This window comes from Melozone crissalis, unplaced genomic scaffold (assembly GCF_028551555.1).
Source record: "Melozone crissalis strain CALT ecotype California unplaced genomic scaffold, PUWL_Pcris_2 ptg000014l_1, whole genome shotgun sequence".
Classification (NCBI taxonomy): Eukaryota; Metazoa; Chordata; class Aves; order Passeriformes; family Passerellidae; genus Melozone; species Melozone crissalis.
The window spans coordinates 8,213,920-8,240,195 of NW_026535792.1; the positions used below are offsets into that span (position 1 = coordinate 8,213,920).

A 26,276-nucleotide genomic window follows, 5' to 3' on the forward strand; every position below is an offset into this window, starting at 1 on the left:
GAATCACTTTTGACTTTTTCAGCTGATTTCAAAGCCAAGGATGCCCTTCACTGGGTGGTTAACACCTTAGCCATTTCTCTGATTAGACACTTCCCTTTTAATCCTTATCCTGCTTGACTTCAGCAAGGTTTTTTAGCCTATCAGTACCTCAGAAAACAGAACACAATTCAATATTATGCTTTTCATTCACAGTGGAACAACATGTACTTGTAATTTTTAAATGCATCCTTTATTCTACCCCAAGAATAAACCTGGCTATCTCGTTTGGGAATTTTCTTCCTCAGAGACAGCTTGACTGCTGGCTTTTTTTAATGCAAATGGCATGAAACTTTGTGTTCCCTATTTTCCTAGAGTTTGTTTGCCTCTTCTGAGCTGTGGCAGCTTTTGACTGTACCGAACACAGTGATTCTGAATGCTCCAAAAACCCCATTTACTCCAGCATTATTGTCAATGAGTTTTCTCTTTTCAGCACATGAGAACTGACGAGTGTCACCCTCAACTTGAGTAAGATCACATTTGAACATCCTGCTGCTCCCCCTTGACATCTGATGCCATAGCCTCACATTTGTTGCACCATGTGTTGCTGGTCAGTAAGTCCTGGCAGGAGGTGTCTGTCTTGTTCACTGTTTGCATTTCCCTTGTATTGGCACTGCTGTTCTGCCAGCTGCTGCGCTGGTCACTCCCAGCTGCAGAACAATCAGTTGGCCTTTTCCTGAACACTGAGGATGCTGTGCCCTACTATTCTGCATTTGTATTTCCAGTGATGAGATGAAATTTGACACAAAGAAAGCAGTCTGAGAACAACCAGAGGGAATTAATTCAAGGTTTAAAAAAAATCATATTAAAAAGAGATGATCATGGAGAGGCTGGGAGGAATGCAATCATCACTCCCTGCAGCTCCTTATGATTACTGCCAAGACCATGAAAGTGCTCCAAATAATGTTGTGGTGAATGCTGTGATACCCACATGCAATGCAGGTCATCTTCTGCTCATGCAACCTGGCATTTGGAAAACCTATTGCATCAGCAAAGGCAGCCAAGACTGAATAATCTCGACCAAAATAGCTGTAAAGCTGTGCTAGCACTTCCATGCTGGTTGCACCAGCATTTTCTAGTGTTGATCCAAGCTCTGATATTCAAAACAAACAAACAAATAAGGTGTTTTCTTATCTTTTAGGGCTTTTTCCAGTTTTATGGATCTACCTACTCAGCTCTAAATGTGGGTGATGGCAAGCTCTTGAGAAGCCTCTGCTTTGATTTTATCTTTGCTGAAATCTTTGTGTCCCCTTGCAATGCTTTCCTCTGCTCAAAAAAAGACTCCAAATTTTAAATCTCTTCAGAGTATCCCTAGGAAATCAATGATCCTGATGGGCCCATTACAGCTCAGTATATTCTGTTATTTTCTGAAATGGAAATGTGTTTTACCCAGCCTCAGCTTCTCTGGCTGCACGACTGCACATTCGTCCTTCCCTCCTCCAAAACTCTCTGCAAGCTCCACTCACCTCCTGGCAGCTACTCCAGCCCTGGCCCGCTCCTCTCCCCTATCTACAGATAAAATTCTCCTTTTTTTGGCTTGTTTCACGTCCCTGGAATTCTGTACTCCCCATCTGCTCCCATCAAGTTACTCAGCATCCTTAAATCTCACCTTTAAAACCTGCCTGCATGGTATGGGCTGTGACAAGCAGGGAAAATATATTAAAAAAAAAAAAAAAAAGTAGCTATATCCATATATATCGGGTGTCAGGGGTCCATGTAAAGAAGCAGCAGTGGATTGTCTATGAGCCCCACAAGGAGAGAAGAAAACACAAACAAGCAGGTGACATTATAGATAACAAGAGACTCCAAGGGCACCGCAGGGCACAGAAGGCGAGGGGCCTGTGAGGAACTGACCCCACACAGCGCCCTGAGCCCCGCCAGGAGACACCTTCCCCTTCACGGACCTGAAGGGCAGAGGGCGCATCTACGGGTATTTTACAGCAAAATGAATTTATTTGTGGGGCAGGAGCGCGGCCGCCGCCGCCCCAGCAGCCGCTGCCCGCTCGCCCTCCCGCCGCCGCGTTCGCCTCAAGTCACCCCTGCGGGCGGGAGGGCGGCGGGGCGGGCGCTGTCCCTTTAAATAGCATTCCGTGGTTCACGTCGCCGCCGTCGCCGTGTAATAATTACTCGCGGGCCGTGGCGCCGCCTCCCGCTCCCCGCGGCCTCCCTGCCTGCGCTCCGCCAATCAGCGCCCGCCCGCGTCACTCCGAGGGCAACGAAACACGGAGAAAGGGGAAAAAAAAAGTTTGGTGAGGAGCGAGCGGGGCCGGCGGGCGCGGCGGGCCCGGCGCAGGTGAGGGAGCGCGGCGGGGCCGGGGCGGCCGGGCCGGGGCCGGGGCTGCGGCCGGGGCTGCGGCTCCGCACCGCGACGGGGCGGGGGGACGGCGGCCGCCCGCCCACCGGCCCCGCCGCGGAGCGGAGCGGAGCGGCGGAGGGGCTGTGGGGAGGGTTCCCCCTTCGTGCCCCCGACCCCCGCACGCAGCGGGCGAGGGGCTGCGGGGCGGCGGCGGGCGCGGGGCCCGCGGCTCTTTCTCTGCCTTTTTTGGTGGTTCCGTCCTGCTCTCCCCACCCCCGTCGGCGGCTGCGTGCGCAGGAGCCATCCCGGGGCAGAGGTGTTTGTACTCGTGTCCTTGGGTGGAAGGGAGAGGCAGAGCCGGCCCTCGGCCGGCGCTGCGCCCGCCGGGCCCGGCCCCGCGCCCTCCGCACGGCCCGCGGGGTTCCGGCTGCCCTGGCCGCCCCTCGGTTCCCCCGGCCCGGAGCGGGCCCCGCTGCCCCTCGGGTGAGCCCGGTGCGGCGGCTTTGGCTGCTGTGGGGACGGGGTGCTCACAGGGAATCAGCGTGCGCTTTGTGTTGTTCCGCCCTTCTAGTTGAACCAAGGGTTAATGTTTGCAAAGTCTGTCGTACTTTGGCGTTTTGCTTCATGAGAAGTTAGTGTTGTTGTTTTGGTGTTCGCCCTGGAAGCCCGTGAGATTTAACCCAACTTGCCTCCTAGGCTTTGCCAAAAGCCTGGAGTGATAGATAAAGGGTGTGAACATCCACTCGTGTTTCCACAGGATGTTAGGATTGGGTAACCTTAGAAAATAAAAAGGGCAGTTGCCTTACTGCTAATAACAACAGTACCAACAACGAAATACAGAAGCTTCCACCGTATGTGCTGGTGTAATGTGGAGGCATTCAGCAAAACCGTGGTGGTTTCTTCACCCCCTGCATGGCTTGACTTCAAGTGCACCGTTGTGTTCTGAAGTCCATTCCCGGGTGTTTGTCCAGGCTTGTCCTATAATAGGTGTCATTGCATAAGAGTTACAGGGAGCAAAGAGCGTGCCGAGCTTCTTTCACTCTTCTAAGGTTCTGTGCTCACATCTTAACTGTGCCAAACTCTGCACTGAAAAAAGAAGGGCACAGCTTGGTAAGCTGCCCTGTGAGCTTCAGCGAAAGAAAAAAAAAAAAAAAGAAGAAATTATTCTCTTCTTCCTCCTACTTACAAGAAAACGTTTTTGTTTGTCTTGTGTCATCTTAAATAATATTTTACACAGAGTGCTAATCCTCTTCTGAACTGTGGGTGATGGTAAGTCGACAGTTGAGGAAGTAAATATGTCAGTTCATGCCTTTGTCTCTTTCTTCTCTGTCCTGTAACTTTTACAGCTTTACTCTTTGAATTTTATCTGATTTATTTTTGTAGTGCTGAGGTACCTGTTCTTTACTATCAACAAACTTTTAGAAAAAGGGGATTGGCTCTTTTCTGATCTGTCTTGTATTTTTCAGGCCAAAATAAATGTATAATGGGAGGATTTTTGTTCCTTATGGTACTGAATGATAAAGTCTCTGACATGTCAGTGGCATAATTCCTTGGGTTTGTTACTTTGCAGATAGAGAAGAAGATATTCTTTACTAGTGGGAAAACTGTCTCCTGTATATATTCATAGAATACCTCTTAAAATGTTTGTCTTAAAAACCTGTGAATCATGTTAAATTTATTTTAATCTGTTTCTATTTAACTTCTTGACTAATCATGAATTTATGGCAAAAATTAACAGCATTGTATATGACATAGTATCCTTACAGGAGTGTCATTGAAGAATGTAAGTTTACATTTCAACTTCTTGTTACTGCATGGTCTCAGATGGCACATTCAAAACCTTACACAAATAGCTTGAAAGAGATAGTGGCAAGTTATCAGAGGCAGAGTAACATTAACACAAACTACTGAAAAGTTGCTATGGTTACAGATAAAGGTAATCCCTGTTTCTGTGAAAGTGTGTCGTTTTGTAACAGCTATATTAATCAGTCTGATTTCTGAGAAAATTGGAAGTATACAAACTTCTGGCTCCATTTTCTTAAGTGCTATCCAGCTTTTTTTTTTTTTAATACTGAATGGGCTGTGACTAGTATTCAAGATACATCATTTGACCTACAAAGATTATTATAGATTACGTATAAATGCACTTGGACCATGCTGAATTCAATGGAAACTGTAGTATGCTTATTTTTGCTCCACCCAAGACATACTTGATATCAAGGAAGTGTCTTTTAAAATGTCTAGATCCTTTTTCAAGGACTTTGGCTCGAGCAAGTGATGTGGCCCTGTGTCACCAGAGACCTTGGTTGTGCAGCTGTACAAGATAAAATTCTGTGTTCTGATTTAAAAAAAAGAAAGAGAAAACATGCAACCAAATCACACATCCTGCCAAAAACTCCAACAAGCACCCCAAAGCAAATCCATATGGCAGCTGCTGAGAAGTTAAAACCTGTTAGGGGTCTCCAGCTTTGTAGGTCAGGAGGCCACAGGGCAGGGACAAATGTTTCTGTTAAGGGTTTTTTGCCTATATAGAAAGAGTTGGGGTGTAACATGCTGGAACATTAATAATATCTCAAGTCAGCTAAGCTTTGAGATAGCTGCTAAAACAACCCAGTGGGATGTGTCTATCTGGTGTGTCTGTGCTGCTGTCCAGACAGCTCAGCAGAGCTCTCTGTGTTTACCACATGCACCTCTTTGTTGTTTCCAGATCTGATTGTAGCAGTGCACTAGTACGTCTGGGATTGAAAGCAGCAAGAGGAATCTCAGAAGTTCAAGATTACTGAAATCTCATCAGTCTGGTATGTTGTTCTCTTCAAACTCCTGGAATAGCAAGCAGAATTCTTTGTACGTGAGGGCCTCCTTAGTTCCAGCTAAGGATAAGTTTCCTGCTAGGTTTTAGGACCTTGGTTTTTCAGCAGCAGTTTCATTCTCAGGAAGCAATGTGCTGCTGAGAACTATGAACTGTGTATTGTTGGGCTTCTGTAGAAGATTGTTTTTGGTGGTGGTGTTTGAAGCAGGACAATGAACCCAAGCTCTGGGGACCTTCTGTCAACATACACTCTGAACTTGTTTTCATCTTGCTTATCCAGCTTGGAAATTCTGGGTACTTTTGCAAACTTTCAAAACTAAAACTAAAGTCAGGCTGGAAAGGAGCTACTGGTAGCAGACTTTGCAGACTCATGTATTGAAGAATGCATAATATAAAAAGGAATATTTGTTTCTTCACATAGGGATTTTTTTTTTCCCACTACCTTTATGTAGACATGGCACTCATGAAATAATGGAATTTTTTAGGTTTGATAAAAAATTTTATAATATTGACTCAGAGTCATTTCTCAAATGCCATAGTTCTGAAATTCCTATGCTAATGTACTTTTAAAATTGATATATTTTCAGAAATACACAGCAAGTTTGGGAACTATTGTTTATAAATAGGGTTACAGCATCTGAGGGTGTGAAAGGCATGGGAAGTTAAATATTACTTTGAAAGCTGTCTGTAGTAATAAGAAAAGCTAAAAGTCTGAACTATAATAATAAAAAATTAAAAATTCAGCATGCTGTAGTGCAGACACCATTGACAACCAGAGGGTAAAGTCCTTTTCTCCAATGCCAGTTCAGTGTGTGTATGCAGCAGATCAGTTTCTTTGCTACTTATTAACATGTACAGAATCCAGGAGATGTGATGGATTCAGGACTGAAAACCAGGTGCAACATAGTGAAGAAAGCTCTTGTGGTTCACACTGATCTGCTGGGGCCTGGATTGAGTAACAGTCTCTTCATCTAATCCCTGAACAGCCATCACATGTGGCTTTTGATCACTACTATTCTTGTCTCTGTTTGAACTGGTGACTTACAGATGGAGGGCTCTGTTCCTGATCTCTTGAGCTGTCAAGTCTCCCAAAGTTGCTGTCTTGTGTGTGTGTGAGATTACAGAACAAATGGCCTTTTAGCTGCTGCATGATTACCGTAGTCAAATGAGAGTCAGGTGCTCTCTTAGTGTCCAAGTGCAAAGTTGGGTGGCAGCAAACTGATTTTTTTTTTAACACTGTTGTGAAAGCTTCCTTGCTTAGTGTTCTTGCAGCTGCTATCTGCTGTTTTCCTTTTTTCTGTATTGCTACAGATATTTTAATAGTAGCAAAGGCTTAACTTGAGCCTGAATCTTAAAATGTGCTTGTGCTGTTTTTCCAGAATGTATGTGTGTTTAGAGGGAAAATAGATGGCTTCTTGCAGAAACTGAAGATTAGGCTTTTTAATCCAGTTTTACTGTTTTCTTCAGCATGGGATAATGACTTGAATAGCAATTTTTTAATGCATGGATTCCCAATATTTAGATTCAGATATGTCTACCTGTGAATTCTAGTCCAGTGACCTAAGGGTCAGCCATGAATCTAGTTTGGATACTCCACAGATGATGTGGGGATCTTCAATTTAAGAGGATAGCAAATAACTCTAGGGGCTTTCTTACTAGGACAGTTATGGTGTGGGTGTGTTTTGGTTTTAAATGAGATGGAGTAAGAAAATCTGGGAGGCCAGTGCTGAGTTTGCTTTGCCATCCTCTTCTGCTCTGGGTAAGCCACACTCTTGCTCATCAGAGGCTTCTGCCAGCTCAGAGACTCAAGGCAGGTGGAAGGGGCTGATTAGCACCAGAGCTGGTTTCAGGAGCTGGCCAGACTGCAGGGCTTGTGGGGAGGAAAAGGGATGGAACATCTCCCCTGTAGTGATAAGAGCTGCTAGTTGCCTGTGTGACAGAAACATGAGCTCAAGTGTGGGATGTTTGATGATAAAAATTATTTTTCATTGCCTTTACAAGGTGGTGAGACTGCTGTGGTAGCAAACAGAGCTGGAGACTGGAATAGTATGTTTTATTTGGGTTTTTTTTTCCCCTCTTCTTTTTAAAGTACCCCATCAACAATGTTGACTATAGGGTTGTCGTGTCTTCTAGCACTTGGCAGTTAGGTTGCTATCATTTGTGACTTGTGCTGCTGTTTCTATGGGCCTAAAGTTAATGTGCTCTGAATTGAAGCTTTCCAAGGTTGATTTCTGAGATACTTGAGGGACACTTCATTGGTCTGTTTTGTTTGTGTGAACTGTGTTCTTGGTTTTGATTGCTTAGATAAGGGTTGATCAAAAAAAGTGTCATGCAAATATGAGTTATGCTCAGGGGACCCCAGATCAGCTTCCAGCAGGGCACTGAATTCAGGTGCAAGGATTAAGGTCTGCTTCTTTCAGTTTATATTTTAGGTATTGTGTGTAAGTTATGTGAATATTGTTAATTCTGTTCTTGTAGTGTTTCATACATACCAATTTATAACCAATTGCTGCTTTTCAGTTGTATTTGGATTTTTGGCATGATAGGTTGCTTTAAAATGGGTAACACAAAATGTGCAATTTCATCGTTTTAGCAGAAGTAAATATCCCTCCTGGAGGTGTTTTTTATGCTCTCTTTGGTGTATCACAGCTCAAGGGAGCACTTAGCTGTAAATATTTTCCTGATGCTGTGCAGTACTTGCAGTAAAGCAGTGTGCTGGACTGCCTTGGACTTCATTAATCTGTATTAGGGAAGTTAAAACTTCCCTGTTTTGTGGTAATGGCAGTGGGTGAAGGGAAGGCAGGCAGTTCCAGCACTGGGAAAGGTGACAAGAACCAGAAACAAGTTTTTCCTCTCTGCCTTTGCACAGGACAAAAACAACCCCGATGTGCTTGTGCTGACAAGTGCTTTATCTTCCTCTGGCTTAGTATTTTTAGATATTTTACACTAAACACGTGAAAATACTTTATGTAAGGCAGCCTTGCTACCCAGATAAGTCTTGTGTAACTATGATGATACTTGTGGGTGCAGGAGGGAACACTGACCGTGTTCTGCCTCTTCCCTGTGTTGCTTGTTAGGCTGGGGCAAGGTTCGTCTCGAACCAGGTGTCCTATCTGCACTTGTGAAATCTTTGTTAAGCCTTGTTTTGTTTTTACTCTTTTCAGTGGATAGTTGTGTTTGCACGAAGGAAAAAGAACCACTTTTAATATAAAACCTGTCTACAAGACAGGTTTTTGTGTAGCACTGAGAGGAAGCTGTGCCGTGAGAAACGCTGCTGTCATAACGTGACCAGGATTTTGCAAATTTGTTCAGCCAAGTGAAGCCTGAATAAGCACAAAAAGTTTCTGGCAGAAGCCGTGGTACCTTGTGGGATGGAGACAGTCACTTCCTGCGGAGCTCCTGCTGACTCATGCTTTAAATGGGTGGAAGTCTTTGGAAGCGGCGACCCGATGTATTTTTAGCCGGGGTTACTAATTTATATCGTGTGCTCGGCCTCCCGGGGTAACTCCAGTCACCCTTAAAGCGCGGATGGGCTCCAAACCCACAGCTAATTTTATCCCAGAAGTGGAGCAGGCGGCAGTTGTGTAATTGCCGCGGGAGAAGCGTTCCCAGCCCGCTCGGGTGTTATCCTCTCTGCCAGCCCCGACCCCCCGTTCGGGAGCGAGGTGCCGGGATGGGTGGGAGACCCACAGGGTCCGGGGTCCGTCCCGGGCACCGTTCCCGGGGTGCGCCCGCCCGCGGCTCGGGTTTGTCACGGCGGCAGCGGGGCACGGCCCCTTTAAGAGCGCGCGCCCGGGGTGCCCGAGCCCGCCCAGCCTAACCTGCTAGCGAGGAAAAGTTCTTTGCGTGACGGACAGCCCGTTCCGCCAATCAGCGGGCGCGGCCCGGCCGGCGGGGCGGGCCTCCGCCGGCTCGGCCAATAGGAGCGGGAGGGCGGGCCCCGTGCCCACGGTAGGTTGCGCCGAAGTGCAGCTCCAAGTGAAGTTAATCTGGGGTGAAGCGAACAGAAAATTGTGGAGATCGTGTTGGTAGGAATTTTGCCCTTCTAATCGCGTCGTGTGGCGTCGTTCCGCCCTCCGGGGCAGCGGAGTTCATGTGCGTGGGGCTTTCCTTCGTCGTTCCGCTCTCTAATGATGGCAGGATATTAACATTTATGCAGGGAAGCAGAACAAAAGGGCTCTTTAGACAGGAAATAAGGTGCTGAGAGACTCAAACTTGACCGAGTTTCTTTTGTCATCTCTCGCCTTGCACCGGGTGTTCTGGCGTGGAAGAATCGAGCGGTTCCACGTTATCTTATGGAGAAATGTTAATCCTAAAATAGCGAGGATAATGCTGCTGTTTTGGAGTTACACAATGTTACAGGAAGAGAGCTCGATTTTAACTCTAACTTCCCTGATTCTGATGAGATTGGAGGTAACTAATTATGACAGCTGCTGTGGGATTATTCAGTGATAGCATTTGCTCCAAGTCATTTGTCTTAAATTGTCCTTTGTTGTATCACTGAAGGCTGCTGTGCTGTTGTCTGTGTGTTTGTTCTTGATGAGAAGAACGTCTCGCAGGTCTTTAGCATTTAGAACAAAGATATGTAAAAACTATGTAAAACATGGCAATTTTTTCCTCAATTTTAATCAGTTTTGTAGGGTGTCTGGATCTGTAAGGGCTCTGATTACAAACACAGGCAGGAAAAATGAAGTGTTACTGCTCTGTGGTGCAGCTATTACCCTTCCAGCTAAGGAGAAAAAAAAAGGGGGGGGGAGGATTTTCTTTTTCCTTTGGAATTGGTCTGAATCCCTTTGGAAACCTGTATTGCCTAATGGTAGCAGGTGTTTTATTTGAGGGAAGATTATTTTCAGTTTCTGCACCAGTTATATCATATATGGTATTTTTAGTGCCACTTTGTGCATCTGAAAGGGCTTCAGGAACAGGAAAAGTCTGAATTGGCATGGGATAGGGTGAGAGGGAGGAGAGCAGGAAGTGGCGAGGCAGGAAACAGGGGGGTTCTAATGGGAATGAAGATTTTCTTTTAATTGTCACCCTTTCTCTATTAGATGAGGCCACATACAGAACAAAGCTTTCAGATTGGGAAATCTATTTTCTTACTTCCCTGAATACTTCCTGTTTTTATAAAATTACTTGGGTTGATACACAGCTGCTCCTGGGAATTGGAAAGAAATACTTATGTCCCCAATACTTGTTGAGTCTAAGAAGTTTGATGGGTTTTGTGTGATTAGTCATGGTGATAGAAGAATGGATGTGAGAAATTGATCAAGAGTCTTTCAAATAACCGTGGAAAACAATTGCTTAGACCTTTACTGAATGTAAACAAGTGTTATTTTCAAAGTATACCTCATTCTTTCAGTTTTACATTGAGGCATTCTGTTTTGTCCCAAAATGCTGGGTATAGATTGCTTTTTTTGTGTATATATATCAGTGTCTTGACACAGTGGTGTCTTGCCATGGGCCAGTGGCTTATAGGTCTGAATTATTAATTTGCTCCTGCTGTCGTTATCTGTTTATGCCATTTTTAAACTGCATTGTGTTTAAACTCTAAAAATACTATTTTAGAATGGGCAATGACTATATATGGTCTTTTAGCAGACAGCTGGGGTAGGTTTCTTGTACTGGGTTTAATACCAGGATCCATAAGTGTTTAATACCTGGATATTAATTTCTTTACTTCCATGTGATGCTAGGCCTAAGACTAAGTGTCTGGATCAGGTGTGTGAGGTGAGGGCAAGAAGAATATTTGTGTTAGCTGGAATTTCTCTAAACTGATGAGTATGTGTATTAGAATTGCTAAAACTAAAGCAAGCCAACTAAAGTATTTTTGTTCTATTAAATATTACATTTAGCCAAAAACTGGTTTCATTTAGAACCAGATAAAGCTGCATACAGAAGGAACTTGGTTCCTGTTGCTTGATGCCTGAGCAGCCATGTTTCTGAGTCCCCTCTAGCCCCCAACTTAGGGAGGATGTATTATCTGGGACCAGTTTTGCTGATTTATTCAACACAGGAGTGAAATGCTCAACTCTCTCGCCACATGTATACAGTTCTAATGCAGGCTGTTTGTAGAAAGCAAATCTGCCCTAAAGGATAAACATAGCACTTTGCTGGCACAGCTGTACAACTTCTGTATTCAGGCTACAGCAAATGTTTCTTGCCTGCATTCAAAGCCGTTGCTGGCAGGACCCGTGTTGTCCCTGCACAACCATTGGTTGTTCCAGCATTTCTTGTCCATAAAACCTTCTCCTGCACATGCTCCATCTGCACATCTTAAACACTGTGAATGTGTTGTGTGCTGTGGGATTTATGTGTCTGCTTCTGCTGCCAGCATGGAATATACATCTCTGATGTGAATAAGAGATTCTCAAAATCCACTGTAACGCTGTGTACAAAACACAGGATGAAATTTTATCTCCCTTCTTTGAGGCGAAGGACATCTGTGCCCTAGAGTCCCCAGCTGCTGGTGGTGCTGCCCAGGGTGAGGTGGGTGGCCCAGCGTGAGCTGGGATGGTGACCCTGCACTCTGAGTGCTGCTTGGGCTGTGTGCCTGCCATGGGCTGATCTCTGTAAAATATTCCCAAGCTTTAGGAAGGGCTGCTGTCCACCCTGAACACAGGAATGTGGGCTCTGAGTCCCCCTGCCTGTTGGTGGCACTGCCCCGTGTGAGGTGGATGCCCAGCATGAGCTGGGATGGTGGCCCTGCACTCTGCTCAGTGCTACTTGTGTGCCTGGATGAGCTGATCTTTGTAAAATGTCCCCCAGCCTTATGGAGGGCTGCTGTCCACCCTGAACCCAGGAGTGTGGGCTCTGGGTCCCCCTCCTGTTGGGCCCTCTCTGCCTCACGTGTGGCCTCCTGCACGCTCCCAGCAGAGTGGCTTCTGTGGCACTGCAGACACAGGCAGCTAGGCTGGCTCAAATTGTTCTGAACTCGTGGCTGGAGCCAGCCCAACTGGCTCTTTTCCCTTCTCTTCCTCCCCCTGTTTCCCAAGTGGTATAGGGATCATTTCTGCTAATTGTCCTGTGCCCAAGGCAGAAGCGGGGGGGACAGGAATAATGTCATCCTAGAGTCAGTGATGCCCAAACAGCACACCTGCCCTCACTTTTGCTGGGAGGGTTGGCCTCTAACTGGTTTTCTTGCAGTTTCTAGGAAAGGGCTGAGCTGAGGAGGTGTGATCAGCACGGGGCTGCTGTTGCAGGGCAGATTGGTGCCCAGGACCAGCCCTCTCCTGCAGATACAGGGGCTCCTCAGGAGATAGTTGTGTGTCCTGTGGTGTGCAGCTCGCTCTGGGTGGGGCAGGTCATCTGCCCAGTGATGTTTACACTGTAATAAGGTTTTGTCAAAATAAGCATTTAATTGCACATGACCTACAAAGGAATAAAAATAGTTGGGATCTGTTCTTGGTTTAAACTCCACTCAACAGAGGCATGAAGCATGTTTGGGATTTTTAAACCTGCTTTGTTTTTTTGGTTTTTTTTTTTTTTACCTTTAGAAGTATCAGGAACATTAAGTCTTTCTTCCCTGTTCTTGTTGGATCTCTCAGATGTGTCATAAGCTTCTCAGCCCTTAATTGAAGGGGTGGGGTGGTATATTTTTAACAGATCCCTTCTTCCAAGTGTGTTTATAGGGCTTTTGAGCTAAACAGAGATTAGTTAAAACAAAGCTTTGACATTGCAAAAACTGTTTCTCCTCGATCATGTTGGGGTTTTTTACTCATTCTCCAATTATTGAAAGAAACTGAGGGTTTTTTCAATTTGAGAAGTAACTTTTTTGGCTATTAAATTATGCATTAAGAGATAAGCTGATCTAAATGGAGCAGAAGATGGATCAGGTTAGGATTTAACTCAGTTTAAGACAGTATTTTGAGTATTACTTAGACAAATGAACACACTCATTTGAGTATTTCCTCAAAATAGCTCCTTTCTAAGCAGCAGTTTTATTAAACCCACAGTTCTTCCTTTAGCTTAATGCCTCAGCAGTCTTGCAGGAGCTCAGACTGCCTCTGTGCTGAAGACCACCCCTGCTCAGCTGTTCTGCCCTGCCAGGATGTATTTGTGTCACAGCACTCTAACCTTCAGGATATGGTATTTGTCAGTCTGAAACGGAATAATCCTGTATCTGGAGAACTGAACTATAAACAGTGTGGCTGGCTTGGCAGGCCTGGCAGCCACCCCAGCAGTTCAGCCAGCCCAGGGTTTAAGGCAGCAGTGCACCAGTGTGTCCTGTAATTCATGATGCTAATGCATCTTTATCTGTGTGAAGAATTAGGGAGACAAATATCAACTTAATAGTCAAATTGGAATGGGAGCTTAAGAGAGGTGTGTCTGAGATGGAAGGGAGATGTTTTGAGCTTGTTGAAACATTTTGCATTGCATGGGTTTTTTAAGCAAGGCCTGAAGTTTTCACCATTGGTTTGGACAATGCAGGAGTCTGGCTGATTTTCATGTGTGTGCTGTGGAATATAATTGTGCTGATGAAAGCAAAATATTGCATGAGAAAGGCAGGTACTTTCCACTTAAAGTTTAAAATATATTTGCAGCAAGAGAACCACTGATTCTTCAGGCAAAAATGTAGCATTCTGTACCTAAATTGGACATATTAATGCATTTTATACAGAATGCTATCTCTAATTTAGATTGCCAGAAGAAAACATTCAATGAGTTGTTGATCATGCTGGTTTCAAGGACGGGGTGGCAGGAAAGATCTAAGTCTCCAAAGAAGAACAAAATTGTTTCTCTACTACCCCCTGTATGAATTTTGTATGAATTCAGCATGTTTTTCTAAAATCAGATGCAGTCAAGTCCTTAATGCAATGTTGTCATGTACCAGAATTTTTTTCTGTGCAACAGGATGACCTTGCATTGGGATCTGCATCATTATCAAGGTAGGGGCAAAAGAAGTGGTTGTGAGTGTTAAACTGAAAGGTTTGGAGATTGCTGTCCTTGGCCAGCTCCTTCAGAATCAGGTAAGATGCTTATCAGGTAGCTTTAGTTGCTGATACCAGAGAGTTTTCTAAGTGAATTTTGCCAGAATTCTCATGTTGGGTTTATGCTGTCCAAATATCTTGCTAGTATGGCATGCTGTTGGATATTGCTGTCAAGTCCTTAAGTGATTTTGTAGGTATTAATTAGAATTAGTTATCAAACAAATGTTGTCCTTCAGGTGAAAGGTGACAAGAAAAGTATTTATTATTTTATGATACCAAAATATTTGATTACCAACGTGCAAAGAAAGAGAAGGAAATTGTGGTAACATGGAAGGACTTTGCAGAAATGCTTTTTAGGGCAAAGACTTCAGAATGGCTCAGTAGAATTGTTTTGAGTACCAACATATTTTCATGGGGTTTGTTTAAAGTATCCTTGGAGAGGAGGAAGGCAGCATTAGTAACAATAGGTCAAGGTAAGTGTATTACTATTAGTTACATAACAAACAAATTATCAGTTGTGTGTGACAAACCATGCATGGGCTAAGACTAGTGCTGACATAAAGGAGTGTTTGATTTGTAGAATGGTCTGGCAGCTGGGAATGTCTTTTTTGCCTTCTTAATAAATCCAGTCCAACATGGTGCTTTGAGTGAATTTAAAAGTGATTTTAAACTTCTGTGCATAGCAGTGGAGTAATTGCTTTAATTTTTTTCTTCCAGTATAACAACAAAAAAATCTCATTTCACACTCTGGTCACTTGGTTGATTTTGTTGCCTTCCTGCATTTGCTTTTCTCTTACTTGGAGTCTTTGAAACTTTTGGCTCTTGCCTCTGGTCTCTTTCTGCAGGAATTAGCTTGTTATTCTGCAAAGTCATAATGTGACTGTGACCCATGGTCTTAAGTTTATACCTAGTCATTCTGTATATAAATAAATCCCTGATTAGTTGCTACCTACTTATCCTTCTGTCTTCAACCTCAGATCCCACACTGCACAATCAGAATGCTTGAAACTTTAGTCTTCTCTGAGTAATACCTCTGTCCTTGCTGCAGATCTGGCACCTTAATTTCTCACACTGTCAAGGCCTGAAATGACTTTTGAAACTTTTTTGTATGGCCTGAAAGCTCAGCCTGGTGAACTTAAACAGGGTGTGGCATATGCAGTCTAAAATTGCAGTGCAGTGTTGCTGGGTTTCCTTGAGCACCATCAAGTTTTACAGTGGGACAGTTGGTTTTTGAAATGTAGGTTAATGGTTAAAATTAATGGGGTTTTTTTAATGTAAGGAATACAGATATTCTTTAACAGTTGTGTGGGGATTGTTGCACTCACAAAGGGGGTGTGAGACAGAAGGGATTTCTGGGAGGCACTCTGAGGGCTCTGGGCTGTTCTCCAAGCCGTAGCAAGGACGCTGCTGTTGTGGAGCCGGCGTAGCTGAACCTGCTGTGCCTGCGACTGCATCCTTAGGCCAGGCTAAAGGGCGTTGTTCTTGCTGATAACCCTCCTGTTTCTGACCCAGTACCATAATAAAAAGGAAAATACTTTGTTCTTTTTTCCATTGTTTCCTGATAATTGTTGGCCATAGTTTGTGAATGGAAGGGGATGAACATCATGGTATGAAGCCACACGTTGTTGACAGTTGAAGCTCAATATCCTGTGAGCAGATTTTTTTTCTCTCCCCATTTTTATCCATTCTGGAGTGTGACACTGGCTTTAATATGCCAAGCAAAATAGTTGGTGATCTGGCCTGTATTTTTCTATGTTTGTGTACTTTTCCTTTATATTGTGAACTTTTCTTTCTTTAGAAAGTGCTGTTACTTTGCCATGTGTCAGTCTGTCCTCTGGCAGAATACTATCTCTATGGCAAGAGGATAAAAAGATAAACCGGATCTACTTAAGGAGTTATTGTTCAAAATGCTTCTAAAAATGTAAATTTCTGTTTATGTGGCTTGAGGAAAAAGGGGAAATCCCAGGGCACTACTTAACAGCTTGGCCTTTTTGATTACAAGTCCCTCCTGTAAAGCCATTTGTGGCTTTATTTTTCCATGTAGAATTGTAGAAAAAAACTCTGTACAAAGGTAGCAGAGTAATAAGTGGGGAGACAGTGGCACCCAGCCATGCTATTTTTAGGTGATTGTGTTCTTAACTTGCTGATCTAAGTGTTCTGGACAGTGAGTGGGGGAGACATTGTACTAGAAATGTGTGCTCACATAGCGGAATCTTGTCTGGAAACAGAATGAATAGCAGACTTGGTTATCAGGAGGGCAGTTCAGAGAGTTGTAACTGGAGTATTTTGTAGGTAAAAATGATGCCCTAGTGATTAAAGCACAGTGTTTGCAATGCAGACTCTTACTCGAGAGCTGTCAGCTCTGGCTTTCTCCTCAGTTGAGAAACTGAAATATGTGCAGTCTGTTCTGTATGGGCTTAGGGAAGAAGTGTAAAAAACTATTTTCTGTTCCATGATGGCAGTGGGGGAAGAAATGCCAGTTGTCCTCAATCAAGTTGCTTCCAGTATTTTTTTAAGCTTTTCTTAAGCAGTGACCTCTCCGTCTGAGCAAGTGGTGTACTTCTGGAAACCTTCAGAAAGGAGAGTGTCTCATGGCAAATTTCTGATAATTCCCTAGCCCCTTATCTGTTAACTTGACACTTAGGTAGTTAAAGCTGACACAAGGCAACTCTCACTAATTCGCACTGACCTCCCAGTGATGTGGGCCTTTTTCCTTGTCTCAAGCTCTAAGAGAGGCTATGCCTTAAATTTTAGTTCTGCTACTGACTTGGTAGGTTCACCTTCCTCCTGCAGTGCAGTGTTAACTTTGACTCCTCTGGCACAGACCTACAACCATAAACCAGATAGAAGCGCCAATCCAAGATTCTGAAGAATGAAGTCTTCGGGGTAGATCAGTTCCTGTCCCAGCAAAGCTGTGACAGAGGTATCTAAAGCCCCAAATTACCTGTTTCATGAAACCATTGCATTAGTTGCATATTAATAGATATGCTGAATGCATGTTTATAGGTTTCAGCTGGATGTTTACAGGTTCCATTGTTTCAGGGAGTGTAAAGTGACAGTTGAGAGGAAACTAAGGAAAGATGCAAAACTTCAGAGTGTGACCAGTTGGTCTATTCCTATCTTCAGTGAAACTTGACAGTGTATTAAAGTGATGTATAAATACCACTTGGCCAACATGGCAGCTGCTGATGACCTGTGAAGTATTTTCCTATGCTTTGTGCAGGGTGATAAGTTTTAGTATGTAGACATCTACATAGTCCATGTAATTTGTTTGAGATGGTGTAAGCTGGCTTCCCCAGTGACTGAAATAATAATTAAGGGATAAAAAAAGCAGCAAACACCTCTCTCTTTCCAGAATAGCATTGAGGTTAAAACAAAGTAATACCTTTGAGTCCCTTGACTAAATTTAAGTGTATTGAAGGAGATGGGGAATGCAGCTTTGCCACAGGGAACGCTGTACTTACACCTCTTCTGCTGAAAACTTGTCCTTACATACCCTCTTTCTTTGGTCAGGCTTCAGCTTTAGGTTGAGTTCCCCATCAAACCACAGTAAGAGTATTGTATAATTTTACACACTTAAATTAGATATAGTGCATAATTCTAAATAGAACTACACATCATGCATGATAATCACAGTGTTCTTGGAAGTTAAGCTGAATTCAAGATGCCCTAGCCAGAAATGATGACAGTTTTATTTATTAACGCATAGGAACCCCGATATTAGAGCAGGAGCTCCCTTAGCATTAGACCCATGTAGAACTGTGGCATTATCAGCTAATTAAAATTCTACATAGTGCTGTTTATGAAAACAAATTATGTGTTTTGTGCTTACTGTCAGTTCTCGGCAACAGGTGCTTTGTTAACAAGAAGCTGTCTATTTCAGGAACTCGTGTTAAAGCGGCTTTTATCTCTTCTGGGTTTGATATGCTTAAAATAAGTGAAACTTATGCTGTATTGAGAGAAGATTACTTATTCACTGAAGCTCAAAAGAAGCGATTACTGAATCTATATCTATTCTTTCAGTAATTATGAGGGTAATCTTGTAAGTGTTTGAATCCTTCTTACAGATTATTTCTCATCAGCGCGTTAAGTCAAACCTGTTTTAAAATACAGCACCAGAGATAGTTTATAGAGTTGCTCTCCTGCATCCCTGTTGGCCTGGTATTCTAAAGGAATTTAGAGAATTCTAGAATCTCCTGATTCTAATTCTATACAACCTCTGATTTCTCAAATGGCCAGCTTCAATATCTGATACCAGAGAAGGCAGAAGTCTGACCCTGTCTGCTCTGTTTCAGAATAGCTTTCTTACCTTTTGTAGAGCATTTTAAAAGAAGGCATTTCTGTTATCTGACAGATTTTAAGTTAACCTTAAATTTATGGGACTGTGAAGGGCAACTCAAGTATTCCTGCAGCACCTGAATGCCAGGATACAGGTATGAGATGGCACAAACTCCAGAGGAAAGAAAAGGGCTCCTCAAGCAATGTCTGACTTGTACAGCTTGGCACCAGTTCAGCCACACATGATGGAAACTCTGTGAGCTGACACAACCGACTGCTGATGAGCAATTACTGACATGGTTTGGTTTCTCTAATGGGTTTAACTTCTGAATTTTTATTCCTCTTGAGCAGAGATGCCAGAGCAAGCACTCTAAAAGGGTGCTCTTTTAAAAGTATCTGCACGTTCTGTCACAAGTGTAACTTCATGTAAGGTTTCTGTGTCAGTCTTGTCTCAGAGACAGCCATGTTCCAGAAATGGGCCTGCTCAGCCTGTCTGCCTTAGATCTTGGGTGAGCTGGGGAGGCCAAACTCAGTAAGTACAACTTCATATCTGGGGAGCAAGCCACTCTTCTCTGCCTTGTGCATGGACACACAGTGCTTTGGGTAGGACAGCATGACCAGATGGCTCACCAGTGTCTTCTCTGTGTTCCTCAGATATACCTTTTGAACTTCTTCACTGCGCCTCCCCCAAGGATGCCAGATCAAAACCAACTTCCTGATACACACAATATACTCTTTCTCTTCACTTTTCTTTGTAACTCACTTAGAAATTGTCTTTACTATGTACTGAACAACTGCAGTTCCTGTCTTGCTCTCAGTGCTTTTAATGTTTAACTAGTTATGTTTATTGAAGGCCCCTGTCATAGCTTGCTGTAAACAAGCATGTCTAGCTTCAAGGGTTGTTTGCTGTTTTTTCTCTTGAACCCAAGAAGTGAGTTTTGTTGTGTGTGTAGGTTTTGTTTTGTTGTTTTCACTTGCATTCAGGTTGACCTCTCCAAAAAGGCAGCTTTGTCAGCTTAGATTTTCTGATAGTCATCACTGGAGAGACAGAAACTTAGAACATGCTGGTGGTGCCTCTTTCTGAAAGCATTTCTGTGTTGCTCTGGACTGGAGTTTGCTGGATGAATTGGGGTTGCCTACAAATGTATCATGCTACTGGGGAATAAGAGGCTTTTAAATTTTCTAAGTCAGAGGAAAAAATGATGTTTCTTTGAATCTCAGGAAGTTTGGATTCTGTCATATGCAAGGGTCTAGTTCTAGTGGTGCTGCAGTGTTAGTCTAGAGCAGCTAGGAAGTCTCAATGTACAGGCTTAAATGTACAAACAATGATAATCCTTGACATCCTGACTTGTAGTTTTGCTGCTTTAGACTCAATTTGAAATGCATGATAAATAGGAGTGTTGAAGGCTTTATACAGAGTGCTGCACTTAATTTTTTAGGTGTCTTAGCAGTTAGCAGATGGTCCATAAAATAGTGGTCATTCCTGCAAAAAACCCAGCATCACACCAGTAGCTGTGTGTGGCAACTTTGTCATTTCAATACAGATCCTTTTGTCAGTACTCTGCCTCTTTGAAATCCAAAATAGATAAAATATGATTCTTCCTGCTAGGTAATAAAATGTACCTCTTACATTGCTTGTTAACTGTTGATTTTTTTTTTTTAAGAATTAATCTTCAGTAGAGTAATGACCTTCATGGAATTGGCCCTTTATTTGGTGCGTTGACTATACTAGAAAGTTTGGAACTTAAGTATGAAAAATTTGCTTATACTTGTTTTTATTGGTAGACTTTCAGTGGTTACTGCAAGCAATGAGATGCTTTTGCGAGAGGTGAATGAGAGTCTGAGGTACCACTTTTACAGAAGTTAATCTTTGTGTCTGGTAATCCATGCTTTGCAAAGGTTAAGCGTGGTCACAAGTAGTAATTACAGTTTCAAAGTAACATCTATTAATAGTGTATGTAGACAAGCATGGAAAGCTGAGTCCTTATTATCAGTGATCTCCTTGATACCAGTATAGATTCTGTGCATCTTTGTTCTTGTTTAGCAAGAGTGGAGAGGTTGTAGTGAAATGTTCTCTTGTTCCCTGTGTAACCTTGAGTACAAGAGCAGTCAGCTGTACTTAGCAGCATACACGCTTTAACACTGGAGGCTTTGTCTGTACCAGGTGTTCCTCCAGGGTTTATGATATTCTGGCTTAGATTAGTTACAAAAGTTGCTAATGTTCTGTCCCTTCCTAAGACCCGAACTGTCTCTTTTCTGTCCATCTGCCACTTTCTCTCGTGAGTGTCTTTTTTCCACTAGTGTGATTCTGTCACAGTCTTTCTGACATCTTAAATCTGAGATACCGCTTTCTTAAGAGTTCCAATTTTATTTACATTTTAGTTCTTGTATGGAAGGCTTTAAGCTTGCTAACTAATATAAATTGGAAGTGAAGAAAAGACTTCTCTAACTCTTTACACCTTTTTGTAAAGTTTCTGCTAGGAGTGTATAGTATAAGTACTTGATTGTAGTCTAAATTAAGTCTATGCATGAAACAAAAATAAAAAGCTGTTCAACAGGAATAGACAGGAACATAGTAGATATTAAATGACTTGTCAAGTGAGTTAAAAGAACATCTTATGTAAGTCTTTGGTCACTAGCGTGAGTATTTTGTTTTTGTTATGAAGTCATATAAATTCTACTTCACATTGCAATTTAAAACTTTGAGCAGGAGAAAAACTGGAGGCTCAGTGGAATGGATGGAAAGCTTTAAAATGTATGGATTCTCTTGGTGCTGAGGAAGTTGGAACTCCTGTGTTTTGAAAAATGCAGCAGCTGTGTGTTCTGCTGCTGCAGGAACAAAGAGGTCGCTGCCCTTACAGATCTGCTTGCATAGCTGGTCCTTAACCATATTCACTTTTTTTAACTCAAAGCATTCTGATGAAACTGGGTCAGAGTGTAACTACACATGTAGCTGTGCTGGCAAATGTGAACCAGCTGCAGTGCTTTAGCAGGGGTGAGCTGTAAGATGAAATGACATGTCTGACCAACCAGCAAGCTGGGCTGAGCTGGAATGACTGAGGCCCCTATTCAAATCTGCCAGTTCTTCTTGGCTCCATAGCAAGTTGCTGGGACATGATAATGCCTTAAAGCAGCTACAAATGACTGCTCAGTGAATATAAATTGGAGCCTTTTGGGAGACAGCAATGGAGTAAAAAACCCAGGACTGTTCTGTAGCTTGCTTTTAATTTGTGATTCTAGTGCTTTATACCCTGAATAGTGTCCTGCTGGAACACCTCAGCAGCAAATTCCAATATGAACTGGTATATGACCACAGCCAGTGCTTTGGGAGCTTCTGCAGCAAGATTCAACAGAACTTTGTTCTTGGGCTTTTATTTGCCCTTTGTTTTGATAAGCCTGTAGAGAAATGCATTTCCTATTTATTGCCTTTTGTGCCAGCCTGCCTTTTCATATGGTGGTACAGGTGGTATTGGGTGTCTGTACCAGTACATGCTAAAAAGTGAAATGTATTTTTGTGTGCCCAACTTTGTGTTTTATTTGTGCTTGGAATGAAGCTTTGTGTGTTTAAGCAGCACACATTACCACTTCTGCAGCTCCTTCTTTGCTTCATTAGCACAAAGAGAAAATGACCATTAGTGATGATGCTATTTCAGTCAGTGCTGAACTACTTCATTATAAAGGTGATTATGACAGAGGAGGGAATATTTTAATCACTTGTTAAAATTGGATTTATCATTTGAGGTGAGTGTCAGGTAAAACTGTCAGTGTGCTGATTTTGACAGTGAAGAGTAGTTCACACTGTTCTGCTTTCTCTCTGAGCAGCAGTTTCGAAGCTGGCATCAGAATGGCTCAGACTGTGTCTGCTGTGCTGCTGAGGCACAATGCTGTTTGGGTGGTCTCAGCATTTGATTTTGGGAGGGATCCTTCCCATACCAGTCACAGATTTTAGGAGTGTTTGCAGAACACAAAACTCTACTGCAGGGTGTGAGGATCTGCTTGTTTTCCTTACCAGAACCTGAAGTATGAGGGTAACTGGTATTCAAGAGACCTTTTTCTTTGGGGAAGACAGATAAAGAGAAAGCTGGCTTCTGTGCCAGGTTTTTTTTTTTTTTCTTGTCTAGAATTGGGGGGGAGCAGTGAAAGAGATTATTCTTAAACCTTGTGTATTTAATCCTGCTAAATGCTGCTCTCTCTGATCTTACTGATTAACATTTGAAGCCTATAAAGCTGGGGTATCAGTTATTTGAAACTAGTGGCATATAAACATTTTAATTAAAGGGAAAAGAAGAAAGGGAGTGGGGAGGAAGACCAGTATCACACTGCCTGCTCTGTGGGGAAGAGATGTCCACAAGTATTTTGTTGCTTGCTTTACAGAATATTGGAAGATGTGTCTCTTTCTCCAGAGAACTTGATATCCAGAAGATTTGCTCTGCTTTAGTGTTTCTACAGCTTCAATTTATACATTTTTATAGGCATGTCCTTTCCATATTTTTTGCTTGGTACAGAGAGGAATTTACTCTGAGGATGTGATGGTGAGGAAGGAAAAGCAGGACCTGTAGCAGCAGCAGTAAGAGGGCATTATTAAATGAATGAAGTTGTGTACTGCAGGAGTGACAGGAACAGGTAGACTGTAAGCATCTTATTTGTAGGAAAAGGAGGGCTTAGCCTGCAGAGATGTGCTGCCATGCTTCTAGTGGCAATAAATATCTTTAAGAAACAGAGGTAATTTCAGCTGAAGTTTGGCAATTTTTAGCTAATACAGAGAGAGGGTGTTTATTCCATAATCTTCAATGAAGTAGATGTCCTGGGGTTGCAGTGAGAGGAGTTGTTGAAAGCTCTTGCACTTCCCTCTAGTCTGTTCCTTCTCATTAGGGCTTGTACAACTGGTTATACAACTATATTGTAAAGCAAAGTAGGGAATGTGCTTAAAATATTGTGAAGAGCTCTGTCATTTCGTTGGGTTTTTTTTTTCTTTAAGATAAATCAGTTCTGCATTCAGAATAACCTTCAGAATTCATAGCATTACTCTGTGAATGCTATGCAGGCACAGCTCTGGGGGAGCAGGCAGAGCCCAGAGGCATTTCCAGGAGCTTGACAAGCTCCACGTTTGTTTTGTGACACCTCAAACCGAGAGGGACGTACATGTTGATCCCAAGACCTTGTTGTCATTTCAGCTATGAAGCTGCTTCAAGTGTCATGCTGAAGCCAAGCTAGGGGAAGGCCAATTTTGAAATTACGGATCATGTATGCACTTGGGATTTATTTTACAGTAGGCTTGATGCTCAGCAAGGGCTTGCTGCCCCTAAAAAGGGTTGTCCTATTTTTAGCCATGTCACTTCCTGTGCAGTGTATGTCATTTCTCTGGAGTTGATCTTCTGTCAGATGAGCAAGCTCTCCAGTGCACCAGAACAAATATTTGTGTTGTTTGCATGAGATGGCTGAGCTGATGTGGCTGCAGGCAGGGACGGGGGCAGCAGTGGCCAGAGCTGTGGTATCGTGCCTGCCCCTCTGACAGTGGTTTCAGCAGTGACTGCCCACCTCTGCTGCTCTGTGGGATGTTTGGGGTCAGTGATGCTGTGGGTCTTCTGCGTGAGCCATTACGGTTTTGAAACAAAAATCATCTGAAGCTGAGCCAAGAGCTGGGCTGGTGGGAGGTCCTTCCCTCCCCCAAACACATCTGCTCTGTGATCCCTCGCTGCCCCTGTTTGCTGTGCTGGGGCCAGAGTCCGGCTGCTCTGCTGGTGGCAGCTTGCCTGGGGCCCAGAGTCCCCACACAGCACGGCTCTGTCATCTGTGTGTACAGGACAGGCATGGCTCGAGTGCAGGGGCAGAGCTGCCAGTGCTTGGGTCTCTTTCCTTCTCTTCTCAATGCCTGGCTTTGGCTAGTGGCTCTCTTAGCAGCTCTGCTGCTGAAACAGGCGTTTCCACGCGTGTCTGCAGCTAGACCCTCTCTCCTGCCCAAATAGCACACACGTGACAAATGAACTCAGAAACCAATCTGTGTTGAAACTAATTGGCAGAAGGTGAAGTGGTTGATTTTTTTAAGTTTGATCATTTCCTTGTTTCATTTTGGTACATGTGAGTACTGCAAGGGAGGGCGAAGCATGGGAGAGCTCATTATACTGGTTTGGCATTCTGTGGCTTTAGGGTTCAAGTAGATGAGTTACAGGCTGCTAAAACATGTGTTGTCCCTCCTGGGGGCAACCTGTCCTTCCTCACATCAGTTCCAGAGGCTCTCCTGTGTTGGACTTTCTACTTGTTCTGTTTTTGCATCTGTACTGCTTGAGCTCACTGAACTGTCGAAAACTTGGTGTTGGTGATGGTCCTTTCTTTTCCTGGTGGGTTTTTTTGGTAGCTCACAGCAGTAAATGTGTGGGTGAGGTGGATTGTACCCAATTGTCCCCTTCATATCCAACAAGCTGTTGTCTTGGTGCAAGTTCTCCTTTGGCTTCATAGCATTGCATCAGGTTGATCCTATCTCTTATTCATTGTATTTCTTAAATATTAGCAACCAATGAAAGATCTTCCGCTTCCTGTGGCCCTTATTAAAACTCTGCAGAAGAATCCCTGGCACTTCCCTTTGGAGATTGAAGTGTTCTGGAGCCTCATGCCAGTGGCTTGTGCTTTGACTGGTGACAGGATCCACTGGTTAATGAACTTGGGAACTGGCTTAGCTGGAACTCAGGCCAGCTTTTCTTGTTTTTCATCTGGGCATCTTTGGGCACCTTTCACAGTTTGTTTATTGAATTGGAGCAGAAGTTTTCTTTTTTTTTTACATCCAAGTGGAGATTGTTATTCTGTGTTTCTGTTAGCACCTGATCCCTTCAGCAATGTTGTCTTGGAGAATATTAGCAGTGGCTGGTGCAGTTACTGAGATCCTGTGTGCTGTTTGAAGCTAATATTGAACAGAAAGAAAATCATGGTACAATCTGGAAGTTAGTGTAGGGTTCTTTAATATGCTGCTGCCTAAAGTTAAAAGGATTAATATTACATTGTGACATTGAATCTCTATTAGCTCTTGAAATATTCAGTCGAAAGTGTTTTTAATTAGTCTTTCAATCTTAAACATTCTATGCCAAAAGTGACTTGCGTAAGGTTTCAGATTTAAATTGGTTCTGGTTACCAAAGCACAGCAAACTCAGATTCATTTGCACTTCCCTGAAATGGCTTCTCTGAAATGTTGGGCCCAGCATAAGAATTAAATTCCACATGCACTACTTGCAGTTTCATTCTGAAAGACTGTCTGGAGAAAAGCAGGAATGAAAGTGCTCTTTCAGCTACAAGTGCAGTACTTCAGCAAAAAATCAAATTTGTCTGTCGTGTGAGGTCAATGGGGGCTTTGTATGTTGAAAGCAAGTGATTCTCTGTTGGGGTGGGGGAGTGTAGTCAACAGCTGAAATAAGCTTAATTGCAGGTTGAAGCTGAAAAAGATAGTATCAGATTTTGGTTGTCTTCCTGCCTGTACCTCTTCCTGGTCTTATATCTCGAATCCTTCCTCGTCCATAGAGTACCTTACTGCTGTGAGCAGAAGACTTGACTTGTTTCTGTGTTGCTGTTGGCTTTGCAACCCAGAGGTTTGCTCTTGGTATCAATTTCATATGTTTTGAGGAAATAAAAACAAGATGGAGTGGATGTGGGTGTCAGGGGAGATGAGGAGATTTCTCTGGAAACAAAATAATGGGAATGTTGTTTGTGTTTGGCTTTGAATACCTCTTATGTAAAAGGAAATCTTATTTAGTGTGGCACTACTATGGTTTCATCTAGTTTTATAACATGGCAATTGGTGAAGTGTTCAAGTATCTTGCAACTCCTTTCCCTCTGGATTTTTTTTTTGTTTGTTTGAAATGTATACTGATGTTACTTGCAAGATGGATTTTATTTTTTCAGTAATATTGCTTATCTTTGGCTTGACTTGCAAGAATTAAAATTA

General features: G+C 43.1%; 1 protein-coding gene across 4 annotated transcripts in view; it reads left to right on the top strand.

The window, feature by feature from the left end:
- Positions 1-2,182: 2,182 nt before the first annotated feature.
- The window catches only part of ZFAND6 (zinc finger AN1-type containing 6), a 36,662-nt gene continuing 12,568 nt past the window's right edge, over positions 2,183-26,276 (top strand). The window contains exons 1-2 of one of the 4 annotated variants that reach the window (XM_054272851.1): positions 2,183-2,329; positions 5,040-5,130. Coding sequence is in view for 1 of the 4 variants with exons in the window: in XM_054272850.1 (XP_054128825.1) it covers positions 9,235-9,236 (2 nt within the window). In the remaining 3 variants the exon portion in view is untranslated. Of the gene's footprint in view, positions 2,330-5,039; positions 5,131-9,086; positions 9,170-9,214; positions 9,237-25,897; positions 25,921-26,276 lie in introns of those variants that run through there. The other 3 variants (XM_054272853.1, XM_054272850.1, XM_054272852.1) reach the window with 3 other exon arrangements.